General features: G+C 41.5%; 1 protein-coding gene across 1 annotated transcript in view; it reads left to right on the top strand.

Moving 5' to 3' along the window:
* The window catches only part of LOC123499921, a 94,995-nt gene that overhangs the window by 18,570 nt on the left and 62,132 nt on the right, over positions 1-14,293 (top strand). The window contains exon 3 of the mRNA XM_045248452.1: positions 13,685-13,818. Within this exon, the coding sequence (XP_045104387.1) occupies positions 13,685-13,818 (134 nt within the window). The remainder of the gene's footprint in view (positions 1-13,684; positions 13,819-14,293) is intronic.

Raw genomic sequence — 14,293 nt, 5'->3', positions numbered from 1 at the left:
TTTTTCAAAATTAGAGGTCCAGCCACAGGAAAACTATTGCATTATATGAATGTTAATATAATATTTTCGACTTAGAATGACATAATCTATCATTTCTGGCGATATCTCAAAAAAAGTCACGCGATTATATCTACAAGCAACCCCCATTTAACGAAGGTTCACACAACGAAATTTCGCTACAACGAAGGTTTCGTTTTACTACCATCTGCTCGTTTAACGAACACCAAACTCGCTTTAACGAAGTTTTATCCAGGTATTTTTTTCCAAATTTGAAAGCCCCACCGTATCATGCAAGCTGACAGGCTTTTGAATACACCAGGAGCTGCTGGTACTAAGGCCTGCCTCAGGAGAAGTCCTGAGACACTTGTAGAATAAAGATCAAGATCAAGCCTCGTAGACAACACATGCGCTGCCGATACAAAGGCCTGACTCAGAAGAAATTCTGCATCACCTGTAGCATCAAGATCAAGATCAAGATCACACACACTACTCACTCCCCAGTCAAAACATAACAGCGTCACCAGCAGCTCATCTTCCCTAGTTCAACTTACCACCAAAACGCCCTGCAATGTGGCCTAATGTTCCTAAGAAGACCAGGAAGTGTCTTACTCTTGAAATGAAGCTGGGTATTATTCACAGATGAGAGAGGCAAGAAAACTAATAAAATTGCTTCCCACCATTTTCACTCCATCTACTGTCTACTATTTTCAAGTCAGCAGACACTATTAAGAAGGCTGGTGAGACCGTATCTTCCTTGCAAGCTAAAAGAACCACCTGAACTCGTGACTCTACGATGGATAAAATGGAAAGCCTTGTGGAAATGTGGTACATAAGTTTTGTATGCGGTACCATGATGTGCACTTTGTTTACATTCCACAGGTTGCCGGTTACTGTATTTCCCGTTTCACTCTCCCTCCCTTCATAAAGTTAAGATCAACAACATTATAAAGTTACGTACATACATACATCAGTGTACATTAAAATTACTTAAATTTAACCACCTAAATGATTAACTTCATAATTTTTACTTTCATTAAACCTTTTACTGTACTATGATGCACTCTCGCTTTCCTTACTCTCAATGGAAGTTCAAATCAGGGGTTAAACTTGTTATAATCGGTTCGCTTAACGAAGTTTCGCTTAAAGTGTTTTTTTAGGAACGTAACCCCTTCGTTAAGCGGGCTTTGCCTGTATATATATATATATATATATATATATATATATATATATATATATATATATATATATATATATATATATATAACTTGAAAAACAGCATACACGGTACAGGAGAGTGAAGACCCACAAAAGGATGGTTATCTTCATTATATCCACTTCACAACGTTTCGGGAAAGTACATATCCATACATCTTCAGGTACAAAAGGGGGCTATGCTAGAAATTATGATAGACGTCCAAATTTTGCTCAAATTATGCAAAAAGCACAAAATTATGCTAGATCTGGTAACACTGCTCCTTCCCGTGACTGACTGACTGTTTGAATCTTGTAACGGCGCTCATCCTCCCCCGCTGATGGATCCCCATCCTCACCCCTTACCTACGACCCGCGCGCCATCTGTTGGAAGCGAGGTTCCCTAATCAATTTCTCCAGCCCGCCCATTGAAACCGTATATCCTCCCTAGAATCCTTGGTCTGGAGCCTCAGGAGCGGATGAACTCCTTGTCCCGTTCACATGGTTAACAAGTGTTTCATGGCTCATCACAATATATATATATATATATATATATATATATATATATATATATATATATATATATATATATATATATATATATATATATATATATATATATATATATATATATATATATATATATATATATATATATATATATATATATATATATATATATATATATATATATAAAGTCCCGAGTTACGTCAGAGTTACGTTCCTGATTTTGTACGTAACTCGAGTTTTTATACTTTCAAAGCATATTATCGAGTTTTCAACCAATATTTTTTTATGGTTATTCAGGTAAAAGGTTATATTGTTATATTGGTATATTATTTACAACTATGAAGGAATATATTGATTAGGGCCGCGAACGCGAAGGATTGCAGGTTGCCGAGAGGGGCAGCCTGAGGCCGCCAGGTGGGTGGGCAGGTCGAATGTTGTGACGCCCAGGGCGGACAGCTGGGAGCTTTGTGGAGTGCGGTAGGAGTACAAACGTTATATAAGTTAAAGGTTATATTGTTATATTATTTACAAGTATGTAGTAATATGAAACACAAGCTTGTTTTTGTTGTTGATTAGGGCCGCGAACGCGAAGGACTGCATGTTGCCAGAGGGGTGGACGCCTGAGGCCGCCAGGAGGGTAGGCAGGTCAAATGTTGTGACGCCCACAGGGCGGACAGCTGGGAGCGTAGTGCAGTGCGGTGGGAGTAGAAGAGTGGGCAGCGGAGCAGGAAATGCAATAGGAAAGGGCAATAGGGATCAGCAGACAAGCGCAGACGGTGCAAGTGAGCTGCGAGTGTTGTGTGGCCCAGGCGAAGGCTCATGAGTTGTTATTGTTGTGATGGGTGAGTGAGCCCTCAAGGTCGTCAACCTCCGCGTTGTCATGGTAACGGGCTTCCCATTTTCTTCTTCACTCCCTTACACACAGCTGCTGCCTCCCTTCTCATGTCTTTTAATTATGTCCACTTTTTCTTGTAGCATAATGGTTTTCCTTTTCTTAGCATCACTGCTATCACTCAGGAGTTTTCTTTTTGGTGCCATTGAGCAAGATACAGGCAACCCCCGTTTAACGAAGGTTCACACAACGAAATTTCGCTATAACGAAGGTTTCATTTAATACCATCTGCTCGTTTAACGAACACCAAACTCGCTTTAACGAAGTTTTATCCAGGTAATTTTTTTCAAAATTTGAAAGCCCCACCGTATCATGCAAGCTGACAGGCTTTTAAATACATCAGGAGCTGCTGGTACTAAGGCCTGCCTCAGGAGAAATCCTGAGACACCTATAGAATAAAGATCAAGATCAAGCCTCTCGTGGACAACACAGGCTCTGCCGATACAAAGGCCTGACTCAGAAGAAATTCTGTGTCACCTGTAGCATCAAGATCAAGATCAAGATCACAAGCACCACTCACTGCCCAGTCAAAACATAACAGCATCACCAGCAGCTCATCTTCCTTAGTTCAACTTACCACCAAAACACCCTGCAATGTGGCCTTACGTTCCTAAGAAGACCAGGAAGTGTCTTACTATCGAAGTGAAGCTGGGTATTATTCACAGACAAGAGAGAGGCCAGAAAACTAATAACATTGCTTCCCACCATGGCTTGAGTCCATCTACTGTCTTTTTTTTTTTTTTTTTTTTTTTTTACATTACAAGGGCACTGGCCAAGGGCAAACAAAGTGTTGGAAAAAAAAAATCCCGCTGGTTGCCAGGCCCTGTTAAGAAGAAAGTAGAAAGAGAAAAAACAAAAAAAATCTAAAAGGAGGGTCCAGTTAACGTAAGAGGTGTCTTGACACTCCTCTTTTGAAAGAGTTTAGAGTTTAAGTCATAGGCAGGTGGAAATACAGACACAGGTAGAGAGTTCCAGAGTTTACCAGTGTAGGGAATGAAGGAGTGAAGATACTGGTTAACTCTTGCATTAGGAAGATGGACAGAATAGGGATGAGAAGAAGTAGAGAGTCTTGTGCAGCGAGGCCGCAGGAGGGGGGAAGGCATGCAGTTAGCAAGTTCAGAAGAGCAGACAGCATGAAAACAGCGGTAGAAGACAGATAAAGATGCAACATTGCGGCGGTGACTTAAAGAATCAAGACAGTCAGTTAGAGGAGAAGAGTTGATAAGACGAAAAGCTTTAGATTCCACCTTGTTTAGTAAAGCTGTGTGTGGATCCCCCAGACATGAGAGCCATACTCCATACACGGGCGGATAAGGCCCTTGTACAGAGCAAGCAGCTGGGAGGAGAGAAAATGGACGAAGACGCCATAGGACACCTAACTTCTTGGAAGCTGATTTAGCAAGAGTAGAGATGTGAAATTTCCAGTTTAGATTTTTTGTGAAGGATAGACCGAGTGTGTTTAATGTAGAGGAGAGGGGAAGTTGAGTGTTATTGAAGAAGAGAGGATAGTTGTCTGGAAGGTTATGTCGAGTAGATAGTTGTAGAAATTGAGTGTCTACTATTTTCAAGTCAAGATATTCTATTAAGAAGGCTAGTGAGACCTCATCTTCCTTGCAAGCTAAAAGAACCACCAGAACTTGTGACTCTACAATGGATAAAATGGAAAGCCTTGTGGAAATGTGGTACATAAGTTTTGTATGCAGTACCATGATGCGCACTTTGTTTACATTCTACAGGTTGCCGGTTAGTGTATTTCCCGTTTCACTCTCCCTCCCTTCATAAAGTTAAGATCATCAACATTATAAAGTTACGTACATACATACATTAGTGTACATTATAATGACTTAAATTAAACTACCTAAATGTTTAACTTCATAATTTTTACTTTCATTAAACCTTTCACTGTACTATGATGCACTCTCACTTTGCTTACTCTCAATGGAAGTTCAAATCAGGGGTTATACTTGTTATAATCGGTTCGCTTAACGAAGTTTCGCTTAACGAAGTGTTTTTTAGGAACGTAACCCCTTCGTTAAACGGGGGTTGCCTGTACTAAGATAGTCAGCAAACGCAGATGTAGGAACATTCTTGCCAGGGGCGACGGTGTGGTGGAACTGAGGCAGGGTGTTATTGTATTCAAGCGTGAGGTGGCCGGTGTGGTGGATAACCACTAGTGACGCCTGGCGGCCAACAATAACAATAAACCCCGCACTTTACGATTTAGAACTTTTCAATTTTTCAAATCTTAAATTGCCTTATAGTGGACTGACGTAAGTGCGAGTTTGACGTAACCCGGGACTTTACTGTATATATATATATATATATATATATATATATATATATATATATATATATATATATATATATATATATATATATATATATGTGTGTGTGTGTGTGTGTGTGTTTATTTATATTAATTGTTCATGGACGTCTCAGATATTAGCAGAACATTCATTCCATGCATACATGTTTGTGAATTTACAATCTGCTCTGACGTAAGTAAGTTGGTAATGAAGATAACCTTTAAAATACAAGAGAATTGAAATATGTGTTACGTAACACATTACCATAAAAGTGGTGTTCTCTATTCTTTGCTGGAAAAGTTAACAAAAGTAAGCACTGGTAACATAGAGAGAAACAATGGATGTTCTTCATATAGCGAAAATACACCGAAAAAAAAAAAGTGAACTTAAGTAGCTCATAAATAGTGATTAGGGTAATACAGAATGCAAGAATATTTTGTTCATCTGTATCCATAAAAAAAAGTAAAAATCAGAGAGCATCGCCCAAAATATATAACACTAGACTTCATCCTGTAACTGTGTAATGATCAGCACAGCGCTACATACACTGTGTTATTTAGAAGTGCATGTAATGTAAAAAAAAGGTTACCAGTACTAGGTATTAATAAATCTTCATCTAAGTTAATGAAATGCAGATTTATGGGGCAACTTGCATCTTGCGAAGTCTAAAGTGAATAGTATTTGAGGAGGAAATCAAGAAAATAGCAGGTAATGCTGTTAAATTTTCAGGTGGTTTGGTGAGCTTCATGGTGACGGGGAGACTAAAAAATCTTCAGAAACCCTTAATCACGCTAATTTCAAGACACTGAAGATGATGATAGGTGTTGGGATTGCAGAAGCCATACACAAGGCTAGTTTGTCCACCTTTATTTTAGGAACCTTTATTTTAGGAAACAGAGAGTGACAACACCTGAGCATGAGGAAGTCTGGGCATAACTTACCTTGAACTAAGCCTCGGACATGTTTGTCGGGGCAATGCAGCTTGAGCCTGTGGTGAGTGGTCAGGTAGCTCCTGCCACTCGTAAGTGTCTGACAGGAGAGCGGGTGGATGTGCCGTCTGTTTCTTAACGTCACTTTGCCACTCCCATCCAATCATAACAGGTATTGCCACATCGTCGTTGACTCAACTACAGTTCACAAGCTTTTGAATGTGGGCTCATTGACCGGGAGTCAGGAGCATCAGAGTGCGTTCCTGCTGATTGTGTCGGAGCGAGGCACTGGCGGCTATGTGTCATGGCCCATTTTTTATTGTGCAGCCCCACCATTCATTGATGAGATAGCGAAACCCTTCCATTGGTATGGTATCCCTCAGTTGCCTGCTAATTAAAGTTGCCTGCCATTTGATAGTTGGGTGGGGGATACCTATCAGCCCTGCATGGGCGTGTTTACCGAAACGATAATTTACTTCCAGCGAGGTCTAATAGCACTAGTTCAGGGGGTACTGTGAACTCTCCATTAAAGCTAGTCGTGATCTTGCTGAACGTTTCCCTTTGTGTCTCACAACTCAAGAGGGCAGTCACAGCCTGCCCCTCTAAAGACAAATCTCCTATTTCTCATGAAACTACATACACTTACCACCCACACACCCTTCACTTAAAATTCAAAATAAAAAAATGGCGACTCGAAATCCAGCCTCAGATTCCTTTTTGGGGAGGGGATCAGAAATGTCCCCAGGTTGGACTGCTTTCTCATTGGCGACCCAAAATGTTAAGAAATCTCCCTCAACTTTTCTTCATTAACTTCTGCAACATTTGCGGTCTTAGATCTAATTTTCAATCCGTAGAACACCTCTCCTCTACTAAACCTCATCTTCTTTTCTTCACCAAAACACACCTGTCTGAGGCAACTGACAGTAGCCCCTTCTCTGTTCCCTCCTACTTTCTCTATTCTCATTTTCGTTCCAAAGCTGGATGTTGTGTCTGTGTGTGCAACGACTTAACTTGCTCTCGTGCCCACGCTCTTGAATTTTCCAAGTTTTCCACCATCTGGCTTTGACTCAACAGTCACTCTCTAACTAAATTTATTTGTGCTGTCTATCTCTCCCCTAACTCCTCTGACTATAGTAAATTCTTTAACTAATCAACTTCCAAACTGGAGCACATTCTGTCCCTCTACCCTTTTGCGGAGATTTCCATCCTTGGAGATTTCAATGTTCACCACCAGCTTTGGCTTTCCTTTCCCTTCACTGACCATCCTCATGAACTAGCCTTCAATTTTGCTATGCTCCATGATCTAAAGCAACTGGTAAAACACCGTACTCATATCCCTGACCGTCTTGAAGATATGTCCAACATTCTTGATTTTTCCTTACCTCTAATCCTTCAGCTTATGCTGTTACCCTATCTTCTCCGTTGGGCTTCTCCAATCACAATTTTATTTCTATATCTTGTCCTATTTCTCCATTCCCTCTTCAGGATCCCCAAAAGCGGAGGTGCCTTTGGCGTTTTACCTCTGCCAAATGGGGAGACCTGAGGAGGTATTATGCTGATTTTCCTTGGAATTATTACTGCTTCCGTGTCAGTGACCCATCTCTATGTCCTGAACACATAACAAAAGTGATAGTGTCTGGCATGGAGGCATACATTCCTAATTTTTCTCTCAACCTTAGCCTTCTAAACTTTGGTTTAACACAGTCTGTTCTCGTGCTATACATGATAGAAAGGTTGCTCACAAAAAGTACTTCAGCCTTCCATCTCCTGAATCTCATGCACTTCATATTTCTGCCTGGAATCATGGCAAGTCTGTTCTTCAATTTAATAAACACTCCTTCATAAATAGAAAATGTCAAAATCTTTCAAACTCTAACTCGTCTGGCGACTTCTGGCATCTGGCCAAAAACATCTCCAGTAACTTTATATCTTCATCTTCCCTTCCCTTCATCCAGAGACCACCACTGCCATCTCATCTGTTTCAAAAGCTGAACTCTTCTCTCAAATCTTTGCTGAAATCTCCACCTTGGATGATTTTGGGCTTGTCCCTCCCTCTTCTCCTCCCTCTGACTATTTCTTGTCTTCAATCAAAATTTTTTGTAATGATGTTTTCCATGCCCTCTCTAGCTTAAACCCTCAGAAGGCTTATGGAACTGATGGGGTCCCTCCTATTGTTCTTAACTCTTTCAGTACCATGACACGTCTTCAAATTCATTTTGGTTATTATTAGGCGATTTTACGTAGATTCAGAAACTCATGTGAGGATTGAAATAATGAAGACTCTGGACAATTAACCGTATGACCGCTATAAATCCTACCTAATGTAAATAAAATCGTCTAATGACACCCAAAACTCATGGTGAAAAATACGTCCCAGTACTGAAGGGGTTAAAAACTGTGCTTCCATGCTTGCACCTTGCCTGACCAAACTCTTTCAACTATGCCTATCGACTTCTACCTTTCCTTCTTGCTGGAAGTTTGCCTACATTCAGCCTGTTCCTAAAAAGGGTGACCGTTCTAACCCCTCAAACTACCGTCCTATAACTTTAATCTCTTGCTTGTCTAAAGTTTTTTTAATGTATTCTCAATAAGAAGATTTTTAATCATCTGTCACTTCACAATCTTCTATCTGATCGCCAGTATGGCTTCCATCAAGATCGCTCTACTGGTGATCCTCTGGCTTTCCTTACTGAGTCCTGGTCATCCTCTTTTAGAGATTTCGGTGAAACTTTTGTTGTAACGTTAGACATATGAAAACTTTTGATAGAGTCTGGCACAAAGCTTTGATTTCAAAACTGCCCTTCTATGGTTTCTATCCTTCTCTCTGCAACTTTATCTCAAGTTTCCTTTCCAACCGTTCTATTGCAGCCATGGTAGATGATCACTGTTCTTCTCCTAAATATATTAATTGTGGTGTTCCTCAGGGTTCTGTCTTGTCACCCCCTCTCTTTCTATTCTTCATTAGTGATCTTCTTAACCAAACTTCTTGGCTTATCCACTCCTGTGCTGATGATGTCACCTTACATCTTTCCACATCCATTCAGAGACGACCAACCCTTCAGGAAGTCAACAGATCACACAGCGACGCCACAGAACACCTGACTTCTGATCTCTCTAAGATTTCTGATTGAGGCAGAGGAAACTTAGTAGTTTTCAATGCCCCAAAAACTCAATTGCTCGATCTATTAACTCGACACAACTTTCCAGACAACTATCCCCTCTTCATCAATGACCCTTAACCATCTCCCTCTTCCATACAAAATATCCTTGGGGTGTCCTTTAATTATAATCTTAGCCAGAAACTTCACATCTCATCTCTTGCTGAAACAGCTTTTATAAAGTTAGGCGTTCTGCAGTGTCTCCACCAGTTTTACTCGCCCCTCCAACTGCTAACTCTGTACAAGGGCCTTATCTGTCCTTGTATGGAGTACTCTGCATGTTTAAGGGGGGTTCTACTCATACAGCTTTATTAGATAGGGTAGAATCAAAAGCTTTTCGCCCTATCAGCTCCCCTCCTCTGACTGACAGTCTTCAGCCTCTTTCTCACCGCTGAAATGTTGCATCCCTTTCTAACTCTTATCGCTATTTTCGTGCTAACTGCTCTATTAATCTTGCTAACTGCATGACTCCCCTCCTCCTGCGGCCTCACTGCACAAGGCTTTCTTATTCCTCTCATCCCTATTCTGTCCAACCCGCTGATAAAAAAATCAACCAGTATTCTCAATCATTCATACCTTTCACTGGTAAACTCTGGAACTCCCTACCTGCTTCTGTATTTCCATCTTCCTACGACTTAACTTCTTTTAAAAGAGAAGTGTCAAGACATTTGTTCCGGGTTTTTTTTTACTTTTTTTTTTTTATCTTTTATGGAGACTACAATTCAAGTGGGCCTTTTTGTTCTAATATTTTTTTCTGCCCTTGGCAGTTCTCCCTCTTACATAAACAAACTAAAGGTAATGGAGGAGTGCCTTAGCCACCCCATCCATGTCTGGAAAGCCTCCTGGTGTCACATTGCTTTGAAACAGCCTCTTGGCTGACTTGACAACTGCTCCTGCCTGTCCATTCAATAGGGCGTAGTGAGCAGAGGTGTGCAGTTTGACGCACCAAGGGTGGAATCCACAAGACTTTAACGACACACTACCGACGTGCGAGCTTACCCACTACCGAAAATGGTATACACGAATGCATTGAATGTCGGTGAGACGTCATTACTAACTAACTATATGCGTCGCTTGTAACTGCACCTCCTGAGGTGTAGTAAAGGTATCGCTATCTCTAATGTAAATATGTATTTAAGTGCTAATTGGTGAGTTGCATGGCCAGCAGCCAGCGGCCACACTCATCACAATATTTGTGTATTTCCTGCTACTCTAGTAACTGCTACTATGGAATAAACATTCAACCATAAACCATATTCACAAGCCCACTACATTCTGCCAGTGTTTTTTCTTTTCCACCATGATTGTTGTCTTCAAGCTTGCCTGAAATCACTGCACCCCCGACTTTACATCTCTTTCACCAATGTTAAGGTCATAATGTCAATGAATCATTGTTTCCTTGGTATATTATGAGGTTCAGTAGCATAAAGAAAGGATTGTTAAGACTGTTGACTGTGGTGAGTAGTAGCTGTGGGGGCGTTGCGCTGTATCAAAATTTACAATCAATATCATACTCCTCAGCCAGTGAAAAGCCAAAGTTGCTTTGTGATTGGCTGCCTTTGCTCGTGATGTCACAGTGATGAGGTCACACACTCTGTAGCCAATCAGCACTCTTGGATCGATTAGCGATATTGACGCCTAATAGTGACAAGTGTTTATGGATACCACTTTTCCAACATCTTTGCAATGTCGCTATCAGACCTGTTTGTTAGTTAAGACTTTGTTACTACTGACGCACGATTGACAAGTTTCATGGATTCCACCCTAGTCGCTGAAGAATTTTCAAGCCTCATGATTGGCGAGGTTGGTGCTTCCATCTTAGGATAGCTCTTCTGGGATCCCAAACGTCATGAAAAAGCGCCGGAAAGATGTGAGGAGATGGGAGAGGGTGGTGCTGCTGGGCAGGTGGTCCACCTCAACCCCGCCCATCGATGTAGACTATGTAGGTGTTCGCCCTCCAGGTGGAACAGGTCTGCGGTGACATGCTGAAACAGAAACATGGGGTGGAGGTGTGGACAAGAGTGGCTCTGCTGGGTGGGAGGGGAAGTGCATCTCACACAATGGGCACTGAGGACGCTTCTGCTCAACTTCTGCGTCTGTGCCATGCCAGTACACGGACTGCCTGGCCCTGTGGAGCATGGAGTCTCTATCCTGGTGCCCAGCGCGGAGGTTATTGAGTATGATTTGGCAGAGGGAAGCTGGTATGACAAGGTGTGGGAAGGGTTCGTCATGTACATCACTATGTCCCTTTGGCAAGAGAGATGGTGCTGCATCTTGAAGTACAGCCAGAGGGCAGCTGGCCTGTTGCCCTGTTGTCCAGGCACCTATGCAGTACCAAAAGGCTTCCTCGACACTGCTATTGTGTAGAACCATGTCATCAATACTCTTAAGTTTTCTGGGGATGTCAGTGATGATATCATTGAACTGCTTCATGAGGGCATCCTGTGCTGCAGTGTCCCATGGGTGACCTGCACTACTGAAAGCGCCCCCAAGGTATGATGAACATTGTCAGCTTGTAGCTTTCATTGTTCGTGGTAGCCAGCAAAGGCATCTGTTACGGTTTTATAAGTGTGCTTGGGAATGCTGGTGATGAGATTGAAGGGAAGCCTGGAGTGATGAGTCTCGCAAAGGCAGGCTCGGTTGAGTTTCTGGAAGTTGACCGTTCTGCAGGACCTGCCGTCTATCTGGGGCACCATGACCATGCACATGCACGATTCTGTTGGCTCCCCAGCAGGCACCTCCTTGATAATGCCCTTGGCAACATCTTCATCAAGTTGGTAGCATACCTCGTTGTAAAAAGTGGCAGGAGATGGTGGCAGGGACATGTACGGCGTGGAGGTGCACTCTGGGCCATAGGTGGATGTAGTGAGGGGAGCTCCCCACCACATCTCTGGTAGTGGTGTGCACTCCATGGCAAACACCGTGCACAGAAACTGTTCCAGGAACTACGTTTTCTTCCACCAACTTTTATGGCGGCACCACCAGGTGGGTAGGGATGTTTTCGAGGTTGTCTGTGACACCGAGAGAGCTTACATGTGTTGCTGGGCATGGGAAGTCCTGGAAAACTAGCCCAGGCTCTGAGTGACAAATACAGACATTACACTTCCTCCTGCTGGGGCCATGCCAGGAGCAGCAGTCTCTGGGCCAGATGGAGGGAGTGGCTGGTGGCTGGGCTATGGCATTGTCCAAGGGCCTGAAGTGTGTGTCATGGGCGGCTGTCCCCACAGCTGCATTGTGAACCCATGCGGCCAGGAGGTCCAGAAGGTCATCAGGGCGTGAGGAGGGGGCCACAAACCCAGGGGTTTGATGGACGTGGCGTGGTGAGATCGTCCATGTTGTGCCGGTCATAGGTTCCTCTTGCTTGACTTCTGCAAGGCCAGGAGGGTTGTTGCAATATCCTGGCAGGTTGATACTGTACTGTGCCATGTTGAGGTTACAGGAGAAGCCAGACACAAGGATGGTTCATTCACCTTTATTTTAGGAGCCAGAGTGACAATTCCTGAGTTTGAGGAAGTCCAGGCGAGAACTAACCGCATCCTTTTGTCTGCCTGTGACGCGGGTAGGGAAAACATATTGTACAGATCATGAAACTCACACAATAAGTTATACGATGGAGACAAAAAGTAGGAGACAGGAAACATAACAGTTATCTTTCTCCAATCGCAGTGAACAAATGATGCAACCTAGGCAGGTCACCGCAAATTTCAGATGCATCAACTTCACTTCCCTCACTTCCCTTCTGCATGTCACATTTTCTTAATTTTTTCTCCCTTGGTTTCCTCTCTTTTAATCTTTATCAATATCTTTATCAATAACTTCATTATTTTTCATCCATTGTCAAAAGCCTCACCTAGTAACTCAACCTTGTGTAGGTTCGATTGCTTGTGCTCCATCTGTGAAGCCTCATGTCAATGGCTCACAGTTCAAAACACTAAGGTGAATTTTTAAATTACAAATACTAGTATTACTTTCATTACTACTAACAGTAATGGATAAACTTACACGCTTTAATATGGTTTGTTTCATAAAAAGAGCCTTAAAAGTTAATGTATACGCACTTCCTAACGGTTTCAGAAATATTTAGGGAGAAATGGGCATTCAGAAATTATCAACGCTATCTTGAGACAATTTAAGGGAAATATTGTCAAATTATCTTAGAAGAAAGTATGCATAACATATTCATGCTATTCCTTGTGTTACATGATAGGGAAAAGACCAATCAGGCAGGGATTTAAGTTTCTTCTAGATCTAGTAAAAAGGCTCTTACCTACAGCTGACAGGATTTAGTACTCAGTAAGAAACTGTAACCAAATTTCAACAAGATATGAGGAAAAGTTAAAACATATCATTATGTCAACTATTGATGAATGCTTAATTAATTATAATCTCTTTTTCGTCAATAAATACTCATTAAATATCTTATAAAACAATAGCTTGTAATTAGCATTATGTTTTTTTCTTGAAATTAGGTATTTGTCACTTATTCATTACTGGATCTCGACCTTTTTATAATAACTTTCATTTAGTTACTTGACTTTTTTCATCACATAAATAATTACACAAATAAATTTCAAATCAGTAGCATCCATCATAACAATCTGTTGATGACAAAATTAATGTGCCAACTTGCTCATGAAAGTCCTCATTTCAAATGTGATATCTCAATTCAAGTAGGGAAAAAATGCATTGTTTTTGCAGGAATCGGACTGGTGGGCTGCTGGGTACCTGAAGTCCCTACTAATTTACTGAGAAACAGATTCACTGCCAGCCTCTTCATCAAGCACAGCCAAGTAGGCGTCATGCGTCGTGGCATGTTGAATGCTGTGGGCAAGGCAAGTAACTCCTTATTTTCAGTGCTAGCTAGATGTAGCAGTAGGAATAGTAGTTATAACTATGCAATAATACTACCTTTTTCTCACAAGATGAAAGAGTGTATGTATATATATATATATATATATATATATATATATATATATATATATATATATATATATATATATATATATATATATATATATACAGTGCTGCTCGAAAAAAAAAAAAAAGTCTTGGAGCAAGAGCAACATGCATGCCGAGAAAGATCATCACATGAATCTTGATGTGTCACACAAAATCTTGATTATCATTATATTGTATGGTGTGCATTATGAAATTCATTTTAAGGCGTTTTCAGTAGTGTCACGGGAAGGGCAAACACATTTCCTTTTTCACTGAACACTGTGAACAGGACACCGTCGGTGATGCCAGACGACAGTTATCTCAATCCCTGGGAGAAGTCATTGTACACATCAGTCACCCTAAGCGAGC

This window comes from Portunus trituberculatus, chromosome 50 (assembly GCF_017591435.1).
Source record: "Portunus trituberculatus isolate SZX2019 chromosome 50, ASM1759143v1, whole genome shotgun sequence".
In the NCBI taxonomy this organism is placed as follows: domain Eukaryota; kingdom Metazoa; phylum Arthropoda; class Malacostraca; order Decapoda; family Portunidae; genus Portunus; species Portunus trituberculatus.
The sequence above is the reverse complement of the archived record's forward strand: the minus strand, read 5'-3'. Positions and strand labels throughout refer to the sequence as shown.